This window comes from Phymastichus coffea, unplaced genomic scaffold (genome assembly GCF_024137745.1).
Source record: "Phymastichus coffea isolate CEN01 unplaced genomic scaffold, Cenicafe_Pcof_1.1 PCOF00071, whole genome shotgun sequence".
Lineage (NCBI taxonomy): Eukaryota > Metazoa > Arthropoda > Insecta > Hymenoptera > Eulophidae > Phymastichus > Phymastichus coffea.
Window position 1 is genome coordinate 1,120,853 of NW_026706882.1, and position 15,849 is coordinate 1,136,701.

The 15,849-nt window shown below is 33.3% G+C and overlaps 2 protein-coding genes across 2 annotated transcripts in view; one reads left to right on the forward strand and one right to left on the reverse strand.

Moving 5' to 3' along the window:
* The window catches only part of LOC131667908 (potassium voltage-gated channel protein eag), a 73,450-nt gene extending 58,506 nt beyond the window's left edge, over positions 1-14,944 (forward strand). The window contains exons 13-20 of the mRNA XM_058941669.1: positions 3,852-3,967; positions 4,296-4,415; positions 7,449-7,600; positions 7,944-8,087; positions 8,780-9,078; positions 9,150-9,514; positions 11,053-11,106; positions 14,443-14,944. Of these exons, the coding sequence (XP_058797652.1) occupies positions 3,852-3,967; positions 4,296-4,415; positions 7,449-7,600; positions 7,944-8,087; positions 8,780-9,078; positions 9,150-9,514; positions 11,053-11,106; positions 14,443-14,944 (1,752 nt within the window). The remainder of the gene's footprint in view (positions 1-3,851; positions 3,968-4,295; positions 4,416-7,448; positions 7,601-7,943; positions 8,088-8,779; positions 9,079-9,149; positions 9,515-11,052; positions 11,107-14,442) is intronic.
* On the reverse strand, positions 188-3,030 carry LOC131667909 (MTOR-associated protein MEAK7). The gene is made up of 2 exons (XM_058941670.1): positions 2,793-3,030; positions 188-2,690 (listed from the first exon to the last, which is right to left on the reverse strand). The coding sequence occupies exon 2, from the start codon at positions 2,688-2,690 to the stop codon at positions 1,356-1,358; it is 1,335 nt and encodes a 444-aa protein (XP_058797653.1). The 5' UTR covers positions 2,793-3,030; the 3' UTR covers positions 188-1,355.
* Positions 14,945-15,849: the final 905 nt, after the last annotated feature.

Sequence of the window (15,849 nt, forward strand, 5' to 3'; positions counted from 1 at the left end):
GGGAAAAGAACAAAAGAAGTTTTTTTGATCACTTATGTTTCACGAAATATGTTTTAATTTGATGAAATACAGCAATGTATCGATTGGTTCCAATTATTATTAAAGACTTTAAGTGAAAAAGAATTTATCATATTCGAATACAATGTTACGGGGAAACAGGGAAAAATGATAAGGGCTTGATTTTTCGTTTTCTTTTGTTTTATTTTCATTGTTCAACAGACTTTTTTCATAAAATCCCATGAAATTATGTGCATCGTTTTCGGAAGTTCAATAATTCGTTTTACGCACTATGAATAACACAAACGATATAGAAATCTCAATTTTTAAATTGAGTTAACAAATAACGAGTGATAGAAAAAAACAATACATCTTTATTTATTTTTTTACTCTTTATTATTTAAAGGCCGTTCAATCAATTACGACTGATATATTTTTTAATCTGCTACGAAGACTCATTTTTAAATAAAAATGCTTCGTTTTCGTATCTTTGCATATCTTTCGATGCCCTTCGAATATTATTCTATGGTCACTTACAGCATATTAATACATTATATGTTTTTTATTTTATACGGCGTAAAAGGCTAACCACATGTCAAGTGAAGATTTTTCATTTATCAATTTCGTATTTACATAAAAAAAATTCTCTTCCTAGCTAGATAATTTCAGTTTAAGCTATAATCATTTTAGATCTTGAAAGAACACTTTTTTCAAATTCTATGAATTTACATTTAGAAGTGACATCATTTTCGAAGTTATCTCTATACATTGGTTTCATGGAAAATTACAAGATTGAATTTTACATTTATTTCGGTTACATCAATGATGTAATCAAAGTTTCTCATATATTTAAAAAGGACAATAAATCAATGCATTTTGTTAAGAAATCTTTTCGTGATATTAAAATAATCGATATTTATCTTCAACAAATTTTTCAGAAAAATTATGGATAAAATTCGTTTACAATAATTCGATATGACGTTACATTTATTTATCGAAGCCCATACTATACACCAAACAAGTCAAAACTAGAAAGCAGAGCTATTCAAATTTGGAATGAAAATTACTCTGCCGAATCTCTTTACATAAAAATAAGCACAGCACAGGTAAATATTAAAAGATGGCTCTTATTGCAGCGTTCAATATAGAAGATTTGAATGCTCATATGTGTTTAATGGAAATCTTCAAACAATAAGCCAAAAATTAATAACAAAATTATCTTAGCTATGTTCAAGATGAGTAATCATAATCACAGTTGTGATTAAAATAATTCACCCGTTATTTCAGTAATTATTGCAATCTCATATCAAAATATACATATTAAATAAATTTGCACTAGATTTGCAGTTATCATAAAATCACTCTTTTTTTGGATCTCTAAGTCCCTCGCTATGCATTTTTTTGCCTGTAAGCTCAAGCAAAACTTTTGATGTAGGGTCAGCATCTAAAATTGACCTAGATCCTCTTTCATCTTTATCGACTTCAGGGACTGGTCCAACACCCCACACCTCACAATGTTTTACAGTAAAATTCTCCTTACCACTTAGCTGCACATAATTTTGAAATGTTGTACACGACACACTAGACTTTCCTGAACCATATTCACAATCTAACCACAGCCCTGGATAATTCAATTGGCCACCCATTAATAAACCATTAGGCATTGTCTGCTGATGTAAATTCAGATATTGATAATGATTATTGTAGCTACTAGCAGGAAAATTCACAATCTGTGGCTCCAATTGAAATAGAAAACAGGACTGATTACCTGTAAAATTAGGTGAGAGAGACCAATTGTTAGAAGCAAAACCACCAAAAACATGATCATCTCCATCTTGAAGAATTATGATTGTTGCTCCTTGCATTGTGATTCTACCTAACATTGTTGAAAATGATTCCCCATGTACTTGACTAGAAAACAGAAAGCGCCACTCGTTGCGCAACTCATGAGGTAAACTAAGGTTTAGAAAGAGAACATCACCAAGGCCAAGAATACTAGGGAAATGTGGAATATTTTCCAAGCCTTTGCAAAGTGGCAAGAGACTCAATTCATTGATTCTACTTGGAGGATTCTTGTCACCTTTCTTCTGAGACACTAGAAACAGGCACTGAAAGACATGTGATTGTATAGTTTTGAAAGTAGCAGCTTGATGAAACCAATCTTCTACTTGATTGAATGTTAAAATGTCTCCTAGCTTAACAAGTTCCTCACACAAAGTGCGTGACCTCATATTTATTCTTCTCTTGTTCACCGTACAGCCAATGCTACTCCAACTGAGAAAATGTGGATTGGCACAATTCTTTTGCAGGGTCAAATAGGAATTAATAGTTGCTTGCAGGTACTGAAGAAAATTTGCTGTAGGTATCTCATACTTTTGCTCATCTTCTGAGAAACCTGAAAATATCAAGTTTGTTCTCTCCTCAGAGTTGCCTCGTACAGCATACACATACAATTTTCCAAATAATTCTCCATTAACAGCCGAAGTTTTCTTCCCAGGCTCGTGGCACAAAAATCTCACAACAAATTGCAACAGAGCGTCATCCAAGTGAGCCGACCAGTGTTTGAAAATATCCTCGCGTTTAATGGATCCTGAACTGCGTGACATTGACTTGAAAAGATTTTCCACCAGATTCGACTCCTCTACCGATAGTATGTTGTTGGAAGCTGACCTGCTTGACGATCCATGACCCATCTACGATAAAAATAAGAAAAAATATATCATTATTCAAGCGTCAATTGATATCGCTCAACGTAGTATTCTAAATGATGTTCAATCGTCTAATTTACAACGAACCTTGATTACGACAATCCATAAAAGCTATCTCAAAACTAAAAATATTAGAGGCAACTTGTCCAACGAGTAATGTATTATCGACTTTCACAACACGTCAGTTTTGAGCAAAGACAAAATCGACTCATCCTCTCAATCTCACGGACACAACTAGTTGTCTAATCTAAACGCGTAATTTCGTCCTGCACTCGTGCAAGCAGGGCTTTTGAGGTTAAGCTATGGATTGACTCGTCGTAGCTCGTCGTCGTCTGCTTTGCTATATACTTTCTGCTGTGGGCTGTCGAATAAAGATTAAGGTTATCGAGCGCGGCCAACGCGCAGACGCGCGACAGTGCCTTTCCCTTCCCCTACTTTTCAAATCTTCATCGCACTGTCTCACTGTCTTTGTTACTTCGTTTATGTTTAATCGCGACGATCGCTTGAATGAAATTTTGCGATTGACTTAATTCACTCGCAAAGTTTTAACGTATTTTCTCTTCTCATTTTTTCCTCTTTCGCAGCTGGAATTGCGATGTTGAGTGCAATATTCGTATCAAAAGTTTAACGATGAAGTTATGAGCGCGTCGTGATTCATAAATTTTTTTTTACGCGTCATCTCTCTCGCAGTTTATAACGGCTGGATGTGCATGAAGTAATTATGTCGGCACAATGCATAAGCAAGCAAGCTTCCCGCGAAACTAGGATCGTTAAGAGCGAGATGCTTTATACAAGAAAAATTACTTTTTTGACTGCCGGGATAATTTACACATTTTTATTGAGTGCAACTCATTCGCGCGCCAAATCTTACAATAAATGAAAAAAAACCGATTGTTTCTTTAAAAAATATTGTAATCAATGTGAACTTTAATTATTATAGGTATTTGTAAATGCTTCATTCACATTTTTATATCGTTCCTGCTATTTTATTCTTTACTTATTAATGGTTTGTTGATAAGAATTTTAGGGATGTCAAAATTTATTTTAATTTTGTTTAATCTCGAATAAATGTTCACGAAATGCAATTTTCAAGAAAATTAAAATGTCTCGCACAGAAACCTGAGACGGTTGATTATAAATTTACAGCTGATCTTCCGCAAAGTAGCTGACGTTCGCCGCGAAAAGGAATTAGCAGAGAAACGCAAGAACGAGCCGCAGTTGGACCATTCGCAGGATCATCTCGTTCGCAAGATTTTCTCAAAGTAAGAAATGAACAAATTTTTGATATTCAAGCTCACCTCTTTCTCTAATCATAATTTCATCAATCTCACACATAATCAAGCCATCATCAACGCATCAGCGACTGTAAATCGCAGCATCTCTTCATCACATACTAACATCATTTCCCACCATGTCATCATCGTAATTATGTATAAATATTTTTGCATCACCGCGAGAGACACGGTTCAAGCGAGATTTCTAGATTATAAGTGAACTGATAAAAACAATGAAAGAAAACGAAAACAAAACAAAGTCGAACAAAAGAACAAAGAGCGAATTGTCAAATAGAAAAAAAACGATCGGCGGAAGATTCAAGACGGATGGCGAGCCCCAGATCACGATCACATCCGCGAGGTCAAGCACACGTTCGAACCAGGACTCCGATGAGGAACTCACCGTCTCCGTACTGCCGCCATGGCCGAGCTTTAGGCAATTTCATTTTTTACGTATATTCCATTTTTTATCTTGTTTATTGCGTTATTATATACTTTTTTACATTCGTATGGTGCTACCTCTCTCGCTATCCTACTAATACTCTCCTGTCGCTCTTCTATCTTCAATCTTTTTTACTATATCTATAGCTGCTATATTATATTATCTACTATATTATATACCTACAGTTTCCTCTTTTTTATCAATTTACTTAAGTAATATATACCTCTTTGGCTACTGTATTGTACTTAATACATGTTCCGTCAGTTACATTATTTAGTTACCACTACTATACTATTGCCTCAATCTTTGTATAATCTTCACTTATATCCAATCTATTCCTATTCAATTCGATATATCGTTTTGTTCTCCTTTTTATTTTTCTTCTTTTACTTTTTCGAATTTGGTTATTTGTCTGTCGATTGATATATTATAACGAAGACCATGGATAAATTTTGTTTGGAAATATTTTTTCATATTTTATTTCGTATCGTTTAGAAGTATTTAAAAACTCATTGTTAATGCAAACAAATTCGTTCTTCAAAATTTTTTAAAATAATAGAAACAATTTTTTCGAATTGACTGGTGATAATGTTCAACATAGCTGCTATTTTTTGAAGCGGAATCAGATTGGTAAAAATAATATTATTTATATCATTGATTATAATGCTACTCACGTCAAAATCCTTCGGTTTTCGTTATTTGAATTTTGTTCGATTTGAAAGGCCGACATATGAATATTTTGACGCTAGATTAAGTCCAAATATGATTAGATTAAGTACAGAGTACATTTATACGCCATTATTACTTTTACATATAATCTTTTCTATTTTCAACTGTAAAAAAACTAAAATTACACGTACTAAAAAATGTAGAAAAAGGTTTTTAGCCAAATTCACATATTAAAAAATGTCTTGACATACTTTACAAACATTTACAACATTTTCATAAATGTTTTTGCATTGCGATTACTTTACATTCTTATAGCATACGTGTAATAAGTTTTTGTTACAAAAAAAGTGAAGTAAGGACTCCACAAAACAGACAGTCATTTCAAATGTGACTACGGTAATACTTACATGAATGCTAGAGTGCTGTAATATATTCGCCTATCTAGAGGGTTATGCGCATTTTCCAAATCTTAGAATTTAATAAACATTGTGTACATGAATTGAAGTACCAAAAATTGCTAATAACAAATAGTAACGCATTTTTTTTAAATTACTTTCAATCTTTACTTCCACTGCTCCACTTACATTTCAAATACTATGATTTGAATTTGATTTTTCAGTTTATTTTTACGTAGATGCTTCAATTTTTTGATAAAATTTTTTAGGCTTATAAAGTTTACTTAATTAGACATTGTCTTTACTGGAAAAAATTTATAATTAAATAGTAACTAATCAGTTTTTTATATTTTTATAAATTTGTTAACACGATATTATTTTTTGTTTTTTTACATCAGCACTTATTTAATTTTTAATGCTTATCACGTTGAATGACTCAATAACTGATAAACTTGTACAAACAAAATTGTGTTTCTCTTTTTCCAGTACTAGCAATCTTAGATTATTTCGCGATACATAATGCGATAATATGCATGCGTCAAGATATATACACTCTAGGATTCAAATTTATCTTTACCACCTGTACTTTAATTTTTAATTATCATAGTGTATTGATTATAAGATTATTGGAAATGAAAACTTTGTATATTCGAATCCCACAATCTAAAGTTTTCATATTTTATAATAAAAATGCTGTTGCGCCCAAATAATCAATGCTGTAAACCATAACAACCGCCAAGTTTTTGTTCGAAGCAATTTGTTTGATTCAGCAATTTTCGAAAATTTCATACGAAAGCCAAATAACCTTCAAGCAAACTTAAAGCAAGTGAGCATAAGCTACAAAAATAATCGATCATTTTCAAAGCTATTTCGACAAACTTATAATGAGCGAAGTAGCGTGCAAGATTTTTGACCTAATTGTTACAACATGGCAACGTCGTCGCAGCTCTCGAGCTTTTGAATATTGTTTGTCTTTCCAAATCCTCCTCCTCACCCACCGGCTTTATCTACTTGCAATAGGTTTTTCCGGGATTAGTCAGACGATGAATATTCAAGGGCTCGAGACTTACCAACTGCAGAAAAATGAATAGCCTGGCTGTGCATTGGTTTTCCTTTTGCAGTGTATTAGACTATCGCACGACGATTAAAAATAATTATCCACGAGGCTAGTTTCCGCTGCAGCATAGCATTGATTATTTGATGACTATGTATACAACTCACTCGTATATAACCGCCACCTTTTCTGCCAGACTTTGCCCATGATGTTATTATGTACATTCTGTTTTCTTTTTCCCAATCCAACCTGTAGGCACATTATACAGTAGGTTTGCTCGTGAACACCAACGATTAATTGTTCAGGTTACAATTTTCAGCTGTGTCCTCTTATTTCTGTTTTCTTTTATAATGAGACCACAACAAATTACCAATAGCGCCTTTTTGTAGTAACAATTAAGCCGATGAATATTGAGTATATTGTAGTACATTATCTAACTAATGCGGGAAACCATATTGTCGAACGCCCGTATTTATTAAGTGCTAATTTCACAAAGCTTATCTCGTCAAGATTTCGCTTTTGTGTTGTATTTTTATTTATTTATTTACTTTTGGGATAAATATGTGAAGAAGTAGATTGTACTTTTACACCAATATGGTGAACGATTCAAAGAACGGTTATGCAAAGTAACTATACTAATTACACCATGTTAATGAATTTAGTTCTCTGTATTTGCCAGAATATAAAAGTAATAAAAGAGATATTAAGATTGATATTATTTACGGCGCATCTAACTGAGGCTTGACAAGTTTTTACTTTGAAAACCATTACAATAATATCCTAGATAAGGCTTCGATTTTTCTAATTAGCTGTATAATTATGTTCCCAAGTTCCTTCCAATCTTCTGAATTATAAAAAACCATTACTCATTCGTTTATTTTGCTTCTCCTTTTATCCTCCGCAATTTAGGTTTAGGAGAGAAAGACACTCCACGGATGTTGAAAAAGGCGATGAAAAGGAAGGCAAAGAGACAGTCTCACAGATAATCAGGAAGGTGTCGTCCTCGACCGAAGATACTGGCTCGGGACGCGTTCGACCGAGCAAGTGGGGCCGATTACTCGGTTAGTATATCAACGAAAATCACATTCGTTTCAAAGAATATCTCGTCGAATCACAATAGTTTTAAAAAAATACTATACAGCCTCGATAATTTCGCGCTCACGTCAACACAGTTGTATGTTTTTATTTTATTATTTTAATTTGCTCTCATACTCTCGAGAAAAACCGCATACCGTGAACAAGGATAATCAGATACTCGACACATTGATATAAAACTATTTGTGACCATAAACATCAAAGACAATAGACATCAAACACCATTAAACTTTAATCGATTTTAATTTGCTAAACAAGGCCTAAAAGCTGTCTTTAAAATGTGGAATTTAGTAAACGATCATATTGTAGAGCTGAGAAAGACTGGGAGTGTAACAAAGCCAACAGAGGAGTTTGATGACGATGGATCAGATGCGAAAAGTATGTCTAAAGTATTGACTTCGGCATTACCCGATCACGAGCCTATTATGGACTACCTGCGTAAACTGCTACTAAGTACTTGCTAAATTGTTCGCCTGTAACTGATATTTTAATGGACCTTTTTTTATATCTCATTATTGCTGTGTTTAACGCATTGATTGCCGTTCATTCGCGAATTGCGTGAATTCAAATTTAGTTCCAGTTTCAAATTTTCTCCCACAATAAGTTCGTAGATATCATAGTAGAGTCAATTTGGAGCAACTAAAAAGAAAAAAAATCCAGATTGCCATAATAATATATTATTAATATTATTTTATTAATATGACTGACGTCGTTTGAGTAATGTTAATGCGACAATATATCCAATCCCATCCAGAACATACACAAACATATATAGACACGTAGTTTGCTAGAGATACGTACGTTAACCATTAAATCGTACCGAGAAAAAGTCCTTAAGTCTTGGATAGAATATTACCACTGCTGATTACGTTTTGTGCATTAAAGAAAATGTTTCTCAAGACCGTAGGACCTTTTTATGAGTGTTCTATTGGTAATATATCCTTTAATGTATTCCCATTATAAAGCAAAATATTCTGCACATCCAAACATTTTATAATCCTATAAAAATAGCGAATTACGATCGTTTACTCAGTTTTTAAAAATTTCTGTTCATAGTATCAATAGAACAGAAACTGCCATACCTGAGTGTACGATAAAAAAATCCTTTATTGTACCATTTTTAAAATTGCCTTTTCTGTTAATAGGGAGCTCGAGTCTGGATTCGGGTAGCGACGGTGGCAGTGGTCCGGAACCATTTAAACGCACGCTAAGCGCGCGAGATTCACGGCCTGGTTCCAGTGCCGGTACCAACAAGGTCTTCCCGAAAATCGGCAAACTCGGCAGTACGATCGAGGAGGAGCATCCTGAAAGCACAGAGTCTATAAGCACGACCTTAACCCTTCACGACCCCAAACAATTGCAAATGCGTAGACTCGAAAGTTATGACGGTGGCCTCATCGTTCAACCCAGCCACGAGCGCGAAATACTTGCGGCTGTGCTGGAGGTAACTTTTAGTCGATTGTCCGTGGCACGTCATTTAGTGGCTAACCATTCGATGTTCCACGTGATTCGTAGGTGAAAGTTGATCTGAAGCTAGAGGTTCAGCGAGTGAACCAACGTTTGGCAAAGATCGAGGACATGTTGGCGACATTGATCAATAGGGTACCAGTACCGGTGCCACCACCAACCACAGTGACAGTAGCAACCTCGCCACCATCAAGCGCAACGAGTATGCCGTCCTCGCCGCCGTTGCAACGACCGGCGACACCGAGAAACCTTAGTGCGATTGTTGCGGCAATGTCTTCCCCAGGTGTCTCTAGCGCCGTACAAAGTCCTGTTGGTACTGTGCCGGGATTGTTACCCACTGTTTCTAGTCCTGCCAGTGGCTCTGATAGTAAACCACCCTCGCTACCTTCCACACCTATTAGTGGTCGCGAAAGGTGAGATTTCTATAATTAATTTTGCGCACTGTCATTCCAACGAATCAATCACGCCTTTAAAATTGTTTTTTTTTTATGACACATTGTACGTAAAACTCGCGCGCGAAAGCGAGTTTTATGCACGCTGTATCATAAAAGATCACTCGATACAAGCGCGAGACAAGGTGATTTCACTTCGTCGCACTAGTATTGAACAATATTTTTTTGATGCGATTTTTCAAAATAATTTTATTTATTTGAATGTTTATTTTTGAGCTCTGAGACTGTATATCCTCCTTTTTATACAAGTATTTTATATGTGTAGTCTTAGTAATGGATGTGTATATATAAAAGGTTTACACGCAACTATAATATTGTATTTTTGACATACTCTTAATTTGAATATGTACGACAACATAACGGTAGGTATTTATGAATAAAAACAAATAGTACAACATAATACAATTATGTTGTGAACAGTTGTGTCTAAACCACTAAAATACATAATCCCGTGTGTAATTTGGAATTTGAATGAGTAATCACGTAGGTATATAATTTTCAAGACTACCATAATTTTTTTCAGCAATGTATTATAATAAAATAAGCTTTATACTTCTTAAACTTTCTATTTTGACAAATGTTGCTTGACTAATTGATAAAATCACTGGCCACTGTACCATAACTTGATGATATTGGCATGATTGTCTTTCTCTTCTATACTATCTACGGCATTGCACCATTCTATACTATCAACGGAATGTTTGTCTTATTGTTTATAAAAGGTACATAATTTAACAAGCAAACATTCTTGTTTATACTCTATTTTTTCTCAATTCTTAAGCACGGTAAAATAACTCTTTTAGTCTATATTAATTGTACCCTTTATGCTTTGCTTTCGACCCTGTACCAACACGGATCTAGTTCCTGGTTGTTTAAGTGAATGCTAAGACCTAAATGACGGCCCAAATTTCCAATCAAAATAATGGATAATTTGATAGTATCTCTGAAATTGCATGTGCGAATAATTACTGTACATATATTTAGTCACTGACAATAACTGTATTGTAAATAATCGCCATGTGGATTGCCCACACCTCTATCTGTGTAAATATTCCTCCCTTTATGTATAAATTCACCATATAAAATAAGTTGATATAAAATTAAGTACACAAGGATTAGTACGATAGTTCCCCTATAACTGTCCTCATCTATTGCATGATTCTTGATCCATAAATCCAGATTATATACTTTAATTGTTTCTAGTTTTCTGATACTTCTAATTGATATAGTCTTCTTATATAACATGCATCTAAACTTAGTTGGAACCACACGATAAAAAATCTATACTAAATGTCAATCTTCCGACTACCTGGAATTGATGTTGTATTTAGATGTATATTAATAAATATCTAAATAGATTTGAAACTATTTTTAATTTTTTATGATTATGTAACATTATCTGTGATAAAAATGACAACAAAATTACTAACAATACTTCGTTATTGTAATTAAAATCGAACAAACTTTTTTTTACATTTTTTCTACGCCACTTTGATCAGGAATTGGGTCCTAATCAGAAACTGGGTCCGTGCGGGTATATACAAAACGATACGGTAGGTGTTCAAATTTAATACAACAACCCCTTATCTCCCAGTGAACGTTGCAAGTGAATTTTGACAAATGACATACTTTTTCCTCTTTTTACACTAAAATTTATGGTTTCAATAATCATAAACACCTGATATAATATGGCAAGTGCTCTAGTTTTCGATCGTTTTGCAAAATCTGTAGAATTGGAATTAGAAAAACTTTGTAAATTGGAAAAAGTTTAAGAACAAATTGCGATAACTGGACCACTTCCCTGGCAAACAAACAGCGACCGTAAAAAGTCCCTTTTTTCGTCGCGTCAGTCGCTTCGGTCACTACGACTGGTCATTTACAAAACTCGTAGAAAAATCTAATTTACAACATGAATTTTTTATTGAATAATTATAAAGCATTATACTCAGTAATGTTTTAAGCTGAAATAAGTGGGATAAGTATTGTATAAATTAAAATATTACGTACAATAATCCTATAGATGGTTAGCTATAACAAAATTAGTGGAAAAGATTAGTGGAATTTAATATAAATTTTGATCGAATAATCATGAAGCATTATTCCAAGCTTTCAAATATAAATTGTAAAAATAATGTATCATGCAAAAAAATCCAAGTGTAAACAATAAAACTGGAATAATGTAATCGTAATGGCATGGTGCTAAATGGCGATACGTTGCGCACGAAATCGCACCGAGATAGATTTTGATTTTGAAAGATACAGAATATCCTGTGTAGGAATGTGACAGAGTAATTTTTGATTTAAGCTTTTCATCGCATTAAACTCGAGAGCACATTTTCATATAAGTTTAATTTACCTATAAGGCTTATACAAAAGTTATTAGCATAAGTGAAATGAATAATTAATATAGACTAAATTAATAATTATACTGTTGAAATTATAGTATCACTTTCTTATTAAAATGATAATTATGGAATTACAGAATTATTGAAGTGAAGATAAATTATTTTCTTTAATTTATCAAAGTTGTAATTTTTACGCATGATTATTTACGCGCATGCATGCAATCGTTTCTTTCTTCACATATTTTCGAATGATTTTAATGGATTTTCTTTTAAAGTTTATATGGCTTACAAGTTTATTGTTCACAAATAAAATTTAATCATTCAATTAAAATTATTGTCGCTTAATGATTTACTCAAATCGTAATTAAAGTTGATTCGCAATATTAACGCAACACTAAAACGCCCTTAAAAATACATTAATTTCTGAAAAAGAAAAATCGGCAAAAATTTGAAAATAGTTTCTAATCTAATTAACAAGTTCAAATTATCTACTTGGAGGGTTAAAATTCAAAACTTAAAACAAAAGCGGCAAAAGTCAAGTAACATTTACTAAATATCTTAAACATACATCAATTCAAATTATAATGTTCAAATTTATGAAAACAGATTGATATAAGAATTAACTGTCAAATTTTCTGACATCATTCAGAATATATAACTTACGCAAATGGTATATTATATAAATAAAAACATTTAAGATGTAAAAAAGTGAATGAAACTATTCATGTATGTTTCAAATTTTTTCTCTTTAAATTTAATAATATTGATTATCGACATAACTACAATAGAGGTACTATTTTTCAATAAAGTTTCTAACTTCATGGATCTAAACCTATCTGTTGCTGAAACTTGGAAATAATTGAAAGAATTTATTTCAGAAGTATCTAATACTGATTCACACATTTAGAAAATGATCAGTAAAGCTGAACATATTTTTGATCATTATAATCAAAAATTCACAAAGTTAATATATTTACCTTATTGTTAAGATTCTTTTTTTTAATATGAAAAAAGTTTTCAAATTTTTGAAAGTAGGGAAATCTATCTAAAAACGGCATGGATGCTGAAAACTTACTTTCAGATACTTTACATAAGTTATTGAATAGTAAATTTACTATTACAACTCATCAAATGGACAGTCATTACATTTATAAATAACTATTTCTATCGGATTCGCTTAAATATTGTTTTTAAAATTTTAAAAGTATGACAATTATGATAATTACAATGTTGGAATACAGGGAGTTTTGGAAGTAATGATAAAATGAAAATACTGGTACAATGTTTTAAGTAATTTATACAATAAAATACTTGTAATCAACAATTTAGATAAATTTTAGATAAATTTCATTCTTACCCTTCGCCAACAGTATCAAGTTCGACCTAGAAACATAATTTAAGTTTTAAGGAGAATAAATTATTCACTGTTCTTATTAAAGATAAGAAATAATTTACTGATTAAATGAGGTGAAGTTTCATCATTCAACCCCAAAAAACTTTGAAGGAAAGTAAAAAATAACAGGCAAATAATCGGAGTAGACATTGAATGGAAGCTCAGTATTTTAACATATTATTCAAGTAATTAATTAATACACTTTGTTTATTTTTTTACCACAAGGTGGTTTTACACTGCTTTTTACGAAAATTTAGTAAACGAAAAATCTAGCATGAACTTTTAAAAATTTAGTAGATCAAAAATGTCAATTAATATTCTAATCAGATGACAAATTTCGATATGTTATAATCAGGCGAGAGGCCCGGCAAGACTAAAAGTTATCTAAAATTTATATAAATTTTTGGTTACAAGCATATTAACATGTAAGTTATAATATTGTAATTAATTATAATTCTAAAGAGAAAATGATAGTATAATTTCAATAGTATAATTATTAATTTAGTTTATATTAATTATTTATTTAGTTTATGCTAAAAAATTTTGTGTTAACTATAAGTAAACCATACTTTAATGAAAATGTGCTTTCAAGTCTAATGCGATGAAAAGCTTAAAATAAAGATTATTCTGTCACATTCTTACACAGAATATTCTGTGTCTTCCAAAATCCAAAACGTATCACGCTGCGACTTCGTGCGCAACGTATCACCATCCAGTGCCATACCATTACGATTGCATCATTCCAATTTAATTGTTTGCATGATGAATTATTTATACAATTTATATTGAAAATCTTAAAATAATGTTTCATGATAATTCTATCAAAATCTATGTTAAATTAAACTTTTCCACTAATTTTGTTATACCTAGCCAACTATAGAATTATTGTACGTAATATTTTAATTTATACAATACTTATTCCACTTTTTTATACTTGAAAATTACTGAGAATAATACTTTATAATTATTTAATAAAAAAATCATGTTATAAATTAGATTTTTCTACGAATTTTGTGAGCGACTAGTCATAGCGGCCGAAGAGACGAAACGAGCGACCATACACGGTCACTTTTTGTTTGTCAGTTCATCTGGAGAATCACCGAGCGACCGATACGTTACCCTGTGGTCAGTAAAACCTATTGGTTTTGCAGTGAGTCTCCGCCAACGGTAACGGACCGGCTGCTACCGCCGCCGACAAAGGAGTCGTCGGCATCACAACAACTGTCAAGCTCGTCCGCACAAGCGGCACAACCGGTTGCCACATCGTCGACGACAGTTCACCATCATCATCACCATCACCATCAGACGACGGCCGAGCGCTCGCGCGAATTATTGGAGCGTCTTGGCCGCTCGTCGTCGCCAAGTACGACGTTGTCATCGTCGACTGTCGCGGCGGCGGCGACCGCAACACCGACGAGCAGTGAGGTTACGACGACGACGGTGCCCCTGGGTCCGCTAATATTGCGCAAGCGCAGAAGCAAATCGCGCGGTAAAGGGGCGGCGCCATTGGCGCCACTGGCCTCGCAACCGATCAGCCCGTCCGAGCCGACGGAGAGCACACAGATGCTGCCACCGGAGCTAAGTGACGAGCCGCAACCCTCGACATCCGAGAGGAAGAGGCCTGCACCAAGGCCCGGCAGGGATTACTTGTGAAAGTTCGCCAATTTTGCGGGCTTATATTTTTCAAGGCTAGTGCTGGCGCGATCGACCCTCGTCCCGGTCGATCTATTTGTGATTTTTCCATTCGCGTGACGAACTTATTGATACACATTGTACACACATACATTCATCCAACACGTGAATGCGTACGTCGTGGTCGTTAAAACGATTGCTAATTCCGTGGACTAACCAAGCCTCCCTTTGTTTTTCTCTCTTTCCTTTTCCGAAAGGGATTGACTACATCGTGTACTTGTTGAATATATTCTTATACTTCACAGTTCGATGATATCTCAAGTGTTTTTTAGTCTCGTTTTAAAAACGTATTATACACATTATCTGCAAATATATGGCCGTTATAAATATGTATAGCGATCGAAGTAAAAGTAATGGCACACAGTAGTGCTCCGATGGCAAGTATGTGCAAAAGTTTCGTTTTTTTTTCATTTAATAAGTATATTTAATTGAAAAGTACAAATTTAGCGTGAAAAATTATGTAAGGTAAATCGCAAGTACATGATTAGTTAATCTCTATTTTTTTTTAATCTTCTTTATACGCTCTAGTCGAGATTTTCTTTTTTCCTTGTTTCAAGTAATTAATATTCATTTAACCCAATGATATAATTACTTACGGAAAGTTTGTTCTATAATGGGGACAGGTACACACTACGCTTTTTTCTTATCTAATAAAATAAGCGATAATAAATGCCAGGTTTTTATTAGGACATTTCCCATATAATTATAGATAATTCGCGTAAATTATAAGCTTTGTAACTCTCGAGTTTTCCCACCTTCTAAAAAAGAAAAGAATTATGCACGAGTGAAATAGAGAGTACGTTCTGTATTACAAAAGAAAAGAATAGTTTAATGAAAAGTGGCATGTTTTAAAAAAAGTGGCTATA

What these genes read in the sequence shown, in the direction of transcription:
- LOC131667909 (XM_058941670.1), bottom strand. Translation starts at nt 2,690, where the DNA reads ATGGGTCATGGATCGTCAAGCAGGTCAGCTTCCAACAACATACTATCG.